This window comes from Protomyctophum bolini (genome assembly GCF_963924005.1).
Source record: "Protomyctophum bolini genome assembly, chromosome: 16".
Taxonomy (NCBI): domain Eukaryota; kingdom Metazoa; phylum Chordata; class Actinopteri; order Myctophiformes; family Myctophidae; genus Protomyctophum; species Protomyctophum bolini.
In genome coordinates this window covers 8,549,464-8,557,903 of record NC_137877.1, presented here as the reverse complement: position 1 = coordinate 8,557,903, position 8,440 = coordinate 8,549,464, and the positions used below count along the sequence as shown (strand labels likewise).

The following is an 8,440-nucleotide window of genomic DNA, read 5'->3' as shown; positions in this document are numbered from 1 at the left end:
CTGCAGACATGCACGCATTGGTCTTGTTAACATTAACAAACACTCTACTGGAAAAGCAGACGTCCCAGGCATTAGGGCGGTGCGTATCAGACAGGAATGCTGGGTAAATTGCACCTCGTTGCCCTTGTACAAGCTTACCATCGCCTTGGCAGCAGGCCAACGCAGGTGTCGTGAGAAGAGCAGAGCACTATCCTGGCAGAAAACCAGTGAATATATATAGGGTGCGGGTCCCGCCGACGTTTCCAATAATCATTCAGATGTACTAGAGATCTATAGTTTAGGTAGACTTTAGGATATACTGTCTGTAGGACACCTATATGAGTTTAACGTTTAGGGAAGTATTACCTGAACTCAGGCCTGTGTCTACTTAACCCATTCTGACCGGGAACCCGTTTTGGTGTAAGCGTCATGCTATGCTTTAGCTATTGAAAAATAGCAGATCTACAAGCTCATAGCGCGCCACCGAGTGGCGCGCTACGAGCTTGTAGGTCTGCTATTTTCGAAAAATCGAAGAACGACTGACATTTTTTAGAATCTGATCTCAGGTCAGATTGGGTTCATCAGACCAGTGTGTGTCCAGTGGAAACCTCGTATGAATCTGATCTCAGGTCAGAATGGGTTAACGGCAACGGAGACCCCTTGTGGAGGGCTGACAGAGAGGCTGACTCCAAACCTGGAAGCAATATCCTGCCCACACACAACTCTGACTGGTACCCAATTAATGCTAAGTGGGCTACACTGTACTGGGCCAATGCTCTCTTTCAGGGGGCCATTAGGAATTGTTAATCATGCCTACAGTGAATGTTCCAATACAGTTCACTAAATAGGGATATATAGGCTCTTATGACCACCAACAGAATGCTGGGTGGTCTCTTATCATTATGAGTTCAATATACACATTTCATTAATGTATAGAATGCATACAGTAGCTATTACAAAGAAGATGACGTGGGAGGAATTCTGACAGAAAATATAAACTAATTTTTATTTTACCAACGGGGCAGGATACACACAATGTTTGCAGCACTTTCACGTCACATTTGAGTTATTGTCGCTTAATGCAAATTGCCCATATGAGAAATACAACAAAAGATAAAGAATGCAAATTGCCCAGAGAGAAATAAAAGAGTAATAGCAAATAAATCATAATATAAATGTCAATATTTGCTTTGTCAAAATGCTTTGGCAATTTGAGTATCTCCTGCAAGTCATTTTCGAATGCGGGACATTTCATCCCACCACGTCCATTGGCTCACAACGTATAAAAAGCAAACACACAAGTCTCCCACTTGTTATCACTAAAAACACTGACTATTTCCCCAGCTCCTCATTCAATCTGACCACCATGCTCACTCTCTCTAAACCACATAAACCAGCCATTAACCAACCCCCAATGAGTCTTCAGAAACAAAATTATTTTGTTGCATTGTTCACACATTCCTCTCCGGTTATGTTTGTACAGATGCAATCGCATGTGCGCCCTGGTGGGGTTCTGGAGGAGGAGGCCTGTTCCTAAAAGCCAGAAGGATGTGCTGAATGAATGCTGATCAAAGGCCGCAGTGCCAGAGTATATAAGCACTTGTTGTGGGGCAGGCTGTTTGTTGTTGTCTACGGGGACACCAGGGTAACACATCCATCTGTTTAGCCGTATGGATGGATCCGCCAAGACAGTGCAAAGGAACCATCGCAGGTCTCTCTGAAAGCTTTTCAGCAAGCATAGTATAAATTAGGCTTTTCTCTCTCTGTCTCTCTGTCTGTCTGTCTGTCTGTCTGCCTCCCTCCCTCCCTCACCATCCCACCCTATTCCCTCACCGCGCGTTTACTCAGCTGGTCCGCACGCCGGTCGGCAGAGCTTTGTTTTCACACAGCAACATGTGTTAACTTAATGCTCTGTAACAAATTTCAAAGGCAAGCTTAGCTGGGTCAACAACAGGTAATAGAGCGATTTATTGATGTACTGGCTCAAAAGAAAAAAGAAAACGCGAAGAAGAGGAGGAAAAAAAAGAAAAGCCTTCTTATGTGTGCTGGCCTACACATACATAGTACGTAACGTACGAACGTACGTACTGCTGCAATGATGTATAGGTTTAGTTTTCTAAGCCCCATCGTCGTGCTTCCTTCGTGCCAGCACTGTTAAATCCAACTAGACAAAATAAATGATTTCCTGCTCGAGTTAGAGGCTGAACGACTAATATATTTTACAAGGGGAAAAAGAGGGAGATGGGGCTTTTAAAAAAAGGGTTCACTTAGTTTTCAACGGCATCAATCAAACCCTGCTGGACACGTTGGGTCTCGACCAGGCGGTGGCCAAGCATGTGGGCAGTAAACAGATTAGATAAAGTCATTAAGACGGTGCCAGAAAGGCCTATACGACGGTGGGACCCAGCTCTACTTGGCCCCAGCCTGCATGCCCAATGCCCTGCCTGGATACAGTATTTGGTTAACACAGTCACCTAGGTTGTTTTCTTGCTTGATTGGATTATGGCCACACACCTCTGGCCCGGCTTCACACAACCTAATCAATGAGGAAATGAGGTGTCAACACGCTGGTGTTTATTCAACAGCCATTTATTTTTCTACCGGAAGCCAGAGTCAGCTAAAGCCCACAAGACACCATGAGGAGAAGAGAGGGGTCTGCTTTGAGCCTGTGGAATCATCTCTGCTTTTCTATTAGCATTGCAAATAAGCTTTAGGGCACTATAGGCAGAGGGGGGAAAAAACGGATTGTGTTTACAATAAACAAATCTGGGATTTTGGAGCATTTGCTGTTAAGTATAAGCCTACTTGAAATATTTGTAATTTCGTTTCCAAACTGCAAGCATGCGTTTCTACTTTCCGCTAATATTAGGCCACAGGTCAACGGCAACAATAAATAACAACAATAATAAATTGCCATTATTATTATCGTCACTTATTGAGGAATGTAGAATAAATCACAATTGTATCGCAATGTTTGCACAAAAGACAACATGAAGTGTTTAGTTGCCGTGACTTGACTGACAGGTCGGTTTTAAATGTCAGGCTGCACATCCACATGTCCATCCTTTAGGCTTAGTCAGACAACAGGAAGTATTCAGTGCTTAAAAATCAGCATGAGGTGCCATGAAAATAAAATTCTGCACAGTAGCTGTCACATTTAAGCAACTGGGGCAATCAAAAATATAGCACTTCTCAACGTATGCAAAACGCCACCTTAGAAACATTCTAAAACACGATCGCCAAGTGTCTGCACTGCTTTATGCCCCCTTCTCTTAATTGAAAACGTTATAGGGGTGCATTACACTCGGGGTTTTTATAAGCTGTGCTATAAAGCCCTGGCAGGCCTTGAGAGAGGGGAAACTGCTCATTAAGTTATGAGGTCCAGGCCTCGGCTTCCTAATTGACAACCTCTAGGCTACTTTCATCACTTGTCGACTTCATAGCGGCGGCCAATGTTTCCTCCAGGATGCTGTTGCATCTCCGACACGAGGGTGTTTTGTGACAAAGAGCAGTCTGCCGCCAACGCTGTGGGCTCTAGGCTGTCCATAAAACCAGCACACGCATTCCTCTACTAGGCAGCCACCAGAGAGGGCTGCATGTTACCATTACCAATGCACACACTGTCTGAATCACCTAAAAAAACAGCTAATATCTGGGCCAGCAGTCAAATATGAATCCTATAATAATATTAATCTAAGGATAGCGATAACGATCGTGAAGGAAGTTATGTGGTGTTGGATAAGGCTCAGCTAAATATATATGGATCTACTACAATCCATTACGTGATTGTGTAGTCATTTTCTGTAGTCCATATTTTTTTATTCCCTACTGCCATATCTGCTGGGCGAAGTACAACAATGTGCAAACACAGCAGCAAGATTTGTGAGTTGCTGTGATAGGAGAAGGATATCAAATGGAACACAACCACCCTAAAGACTAATCATTGTGTATATTCCTGCACTATACCTGCATCGAGCTATCTTGGTACGTACACAGAAGTTGATCTATTGAAGATTCTGACCCTCCAAGTACATAATTTTTGTTTTGATTGTATTGCTGTATTGTTGTATTGTTCTTTCTGCTTTGGCAATGTAAACGTATGTTTTCTCGTGCCAATAAAGCCCTTTGAATTGAATTGAATTGTGTGTCTCTAAGACAAAATGTAAAATAGTCGAGCATAGTGCTTTTATGTGTTGACTGATGGAAATACGGTCTACATGAGTTTCTCACCAGGACAGCGGCACTTGGAGATATTTTGTTGGGCGTTAACCCGTTTAGATCTTTTTTTTTTTGGTAATTATTGTTGCTATACTGTATACTAGCAACAACTACACACAGAGGTGTTCCCGGGTTGAAAGGTATAACAACAGATATGTGTTGGGGAAACATGGAAACCTGGATGCAACATATGAATGGTAAACTAATCATTAAGTCAGTTTAACATGTTTGGTCATGTGGCCAGCTGTGTGCACGTATGCATGCACTAAAGTTATACCAACTTATGTTATGAATGTTGTTTATGTGGGCATGTCTCCCTTTCTGCTCTTTCACACTCCCTCTCTCCGCTGTGTGCGGTGTGGAAGAGACAGCCATAGAGCATCAATCTTTATAATCTTCTCCAATAAAAACAAAAGTATACTTAAGAAGAAACAATGTTGGCGTAGGATATTCAATGAAAAACATTTGACATGCATAGAATATCACCTACAAGGCCAGTTTGATGTGTTGACATTTGAGGAGGCAGCTTCTATAGCAGACGGATAGGAGACTCGAGTAGATTTGGGGTAGATTTTTCGTTTACGCAGTCCTATCCGATGCTTAAATTCGGTTATGATCTTATGGGAACCGTCTCAATTGGTATTCAGCATTTTGGGATGTGCCTAAGTATCCTACAACAGCAAACCTATGCCGACAGTGTCATGTCTATGCATACAAACAGTGATAAATCCTTCTTGTACAGCATTAGTATTATCAATAATGATAACTGATTATTATGTTTATTGTTTACAAATAAAGCCTTGCACCGGGCTTGGGAATCAACATCACATAGCACTGCGTGAAGAGTTCTTTAAAGGAGAATTCCATGCTAGAAGGCTTTCTTACCTTTATTTGTAGTTGTTACATACCCAACAAAGAGGTCCAGGTGTTATTTTGTACAAAACTGCATTATTGGCTATTTCCCCTAATATAAGCTCTCAATGGGGGTTGGGTTTTTGTGCTAATTCGCTTATTTCCATCGAAATAAGTAGTAAAGTGTGCCGCTTGGGATACTATTTACATTATGAAGAGAGGATATATACAAAATATATAGATTTTTGAGCGATGGAACTAAGCGAATTAGCATAACACCCCATAGCCCCATTCAATTCAATACAATGCAATTCATTGGTAGAGGAAATAGCCAATAATGCGCTTTTGCACAAAACAACACCTGGACCTCTGTGGTGGGGACGTAACAACTACAAATAAAGGCAATAAAGCCTTCTAGCATGGAATTCTCCTTTAGCGACTTGTCGCAAACATTGTGGTAGTGCATGTTGTGTATTTATTACAACACGTCACGCATGTATGACAGCAACATGTGGCTTGTTCAAACAAGACGATGAACTATGCAAATCGAGCAATCAAAAAGGGACTGACTTATTTGAGCCAGCGTTAACAAGGAGATCAGATTCCACTCACATGGCTTATTGTTTACAAAGCGTGACAAAACAATCAACTCCAGCCGCGGCTACCGTTTTAATCATCAATGTTGATATGATCCAGTGAAATAATACGTAAATGAAGCTGGTCTCTGTTAAACAAAACAGGACTGCTGGCAGTAGCCAGAGTTACACCAAAACTAGTGACCTGTCAAAACGCACAACCAGAACCAACTACTCCTCGGAGCACAGGTCTCTGCCAGGTCAGGAAGGTTATTGTGGCGCTATAATAATGTGGCCAATGTGGAAAGGGTGCCATTTCTGCTTAAGCCTTTGATGATCAGACCAGTCGACTGAACACGATTGCGTCTGTAACCTAAGTATTAAGAGGAATCACTCGTGTGTGGTGATAACCACTTGGGTACTACCTCACTGACATGTAAGGTTGCTTCCTAGGCCATGCCTATCTCGACTGGACCACGAACTGTTCTGTATACAAAGTTTACTGGAAAGTCTACGTTATTTTTCTTCTTTTCCTTAATTGTCTCTTTTTATTATTGTGGGGGTCCCCGGGGCGTCCGTGTGGGGTGTCCGCGGAACATCCAGACCGCCAGGAACGTGCCCAGGGGCCGGCTCGTACAGTAGTGTACTCTGGGCTGTACTCTACTGGCCACTTTAGGTGTTGCAGCTGTCCGTGCTCGCTGGACACAGAGACACGTACTTATAGGAACACACGTTGCTGCGTGATGGAGGCGAGGCACCACTCAAAAATCGAAAAAAGATTGTGCAACACACACACACACACACACACACACACACACACACACACACACAAGGCGGAGGAAACCATGCAAGGCACCAACCTGCACATCAGGGGCAATTAGGGGTTCAGCTGTCTTGCAAGACACTTAACAAGACAATAACTATGTGGAAGCCCGGGATCGAACTGGGAACCTCACAGTTTTCCCATCCGGCCGCTCTACCGACCACTCTACCCCTGAGCCACTGCCGCCACATTTGATCTAGTAAAGAAACTAAAGACAAAAATGTAGATTCAGGAAATTATTCCCCTAATGTTGATAGGCTCTAACTGTGTGGTGGTGGTTATTGCAATGATAAGGACTAGGAACTAGAATTGGACTAGGAACTACAAAAGACAGTTTACTTTTGGATTGAATCCCACAAATGAATGTGACGCCAGTGTTGCCAGATTTTGCAAGAGAAAACAAGCGGTCATGTCTATGAAAACAAGCCCAAAAGAAGACACCATAGGCCACATGAGCACTGTCAGCACACACTGCTATTTGAAAATCGCAGATTTAAACACAAATCTTGGCTGGGAGTCCCTGCGCCTGGCACAAAATGTTTTGGGGATGGGAATGCACAGAAAAATACAGAATAATCTGGGGGTCCTTGACAAGAAAATGTTTGAGAACCACTGGTTTAAACCACGTGCATTCTCCTTTCAAAACAAAAGGAAACGCCTGGGCGAGAAGCCCTTCAATTGTGGTATACAGGAGCGCCAACGCATCTCTCTCAATCTGCTGATTACTGATGGTCTGCAGCCCTCCAGCTTTATTCAATTCACCTTTAGCCAAGCCCTGCCCTCTCCCACTTAGACACTTTCCAGCCGGGCTAATTCATTCCAATGTAAATACGGAACAACATGGAAACAACACAGTCAGTGGCCAAACATGCATGTCTGCCGTCGTTCGTTTGTCTGCGTGTCTCGGACACACGACATTCACAGAGAAAAAAACAACACAACAACAGTCACAACTTCACCCTCTGTGCGTTACAAACTGTTGGGGAACATAATTATGTTTTCTATAATAACACAAGATAGGAAGGTCGGACGGCAACAAACTAGATATCAGTTGCAAGGAGTTGCACCAGTGGCAGTGCACCAGCATATAATTTAGGGCACACCCCCACACACACTAGACATTAAGTTAACATACCGGTATATATTTTGTGTGCATGCGAGACCAATGGGTGTATAGGTGTACTCCTCACACACTCCTCACACACCGAGGCTGCATCACCAACGATTGTTGTTATAAATACATATAGCGGTTAGGTAAATGTAGCTAGTGTTCACCAAATAAATCCGTAGTCAGGCGTAACTAACAAATGCCAAGCAGCTTCAAATACAATATTTTAAGAACACGACATTTTATGCTAATTATCTAGGTAACGGCTATGATGCAGCCAGGTGAACGCTTTTCCGGCACATATGTCATATCAATGTCAATACATTGCCATATAATAAGCCCTGAATGTACTTGTCACAATGTCGCAGATCCCTTTATTGTCATATCTGAAAGACCTGGGATTAGCAGCAATGCATTACTTGCTACAGTCATTATGAGATGCTCCACGATGCATATACAACATGATGTCAACGTGCAACTCCAGGACACAAAAAAAAAGACTACGTCAAGACCAAAATGTGAAAATAGAGCGTGACTTACTTCACTGCAAGTCGGTTGACAACTCGGCTGATGTGCTGCGCCATGTTTTTTTTCTGACGCTCACATGACGGAAGCCGCGATTGGCTGAAAATATGTTAGCGGAGTGCACTCCGAGCTCGTTGATAGGCTGCCAACATAGCGAGGGACGGACATACAATGTCTAGCACATGGCATGGTAAATAGTAAATACAATAGTGTTCTGTGTGCCTCTGTGGTGGACAAAATAACCTGCTCAACTCAAGACAGTACTTGAGTCAAAGTATATATAGATACTCTAGTTAAATATTACTCAATTCCAAGTTGCTCTGTCACATTTTCAGATTGGTACTCGAGTTAAGTACTAAA

At 43.0% G+C, this 8,440-nt stretch overlaps 1 protein-coding gene across 1 annotated transcript in view; it reads right to left on the bottom strand.

The window, feature by feature from the left end:
• The window catches only part of clybl (citrate lyase beta like), an 82,486-nt gene extending 74,346 nt beyond the window's left edge, over window positions 1–8,140 (bottom strand). Inside the window, exon 1 of the mRNA XM_080786265.1 lies at window positions 8,096–8,140. Coding sequence (XP_080642391.1) covers window positions 8,096–8,139 — 44 coding nt within the window. The 5' untranslated portion in view covers window position 8,140. The remainder of the gene's footprint in view (window positions 1–8,095) is intronic.
• Window positions 8,141–8,440: the final 300 nt, after the last annotated feature.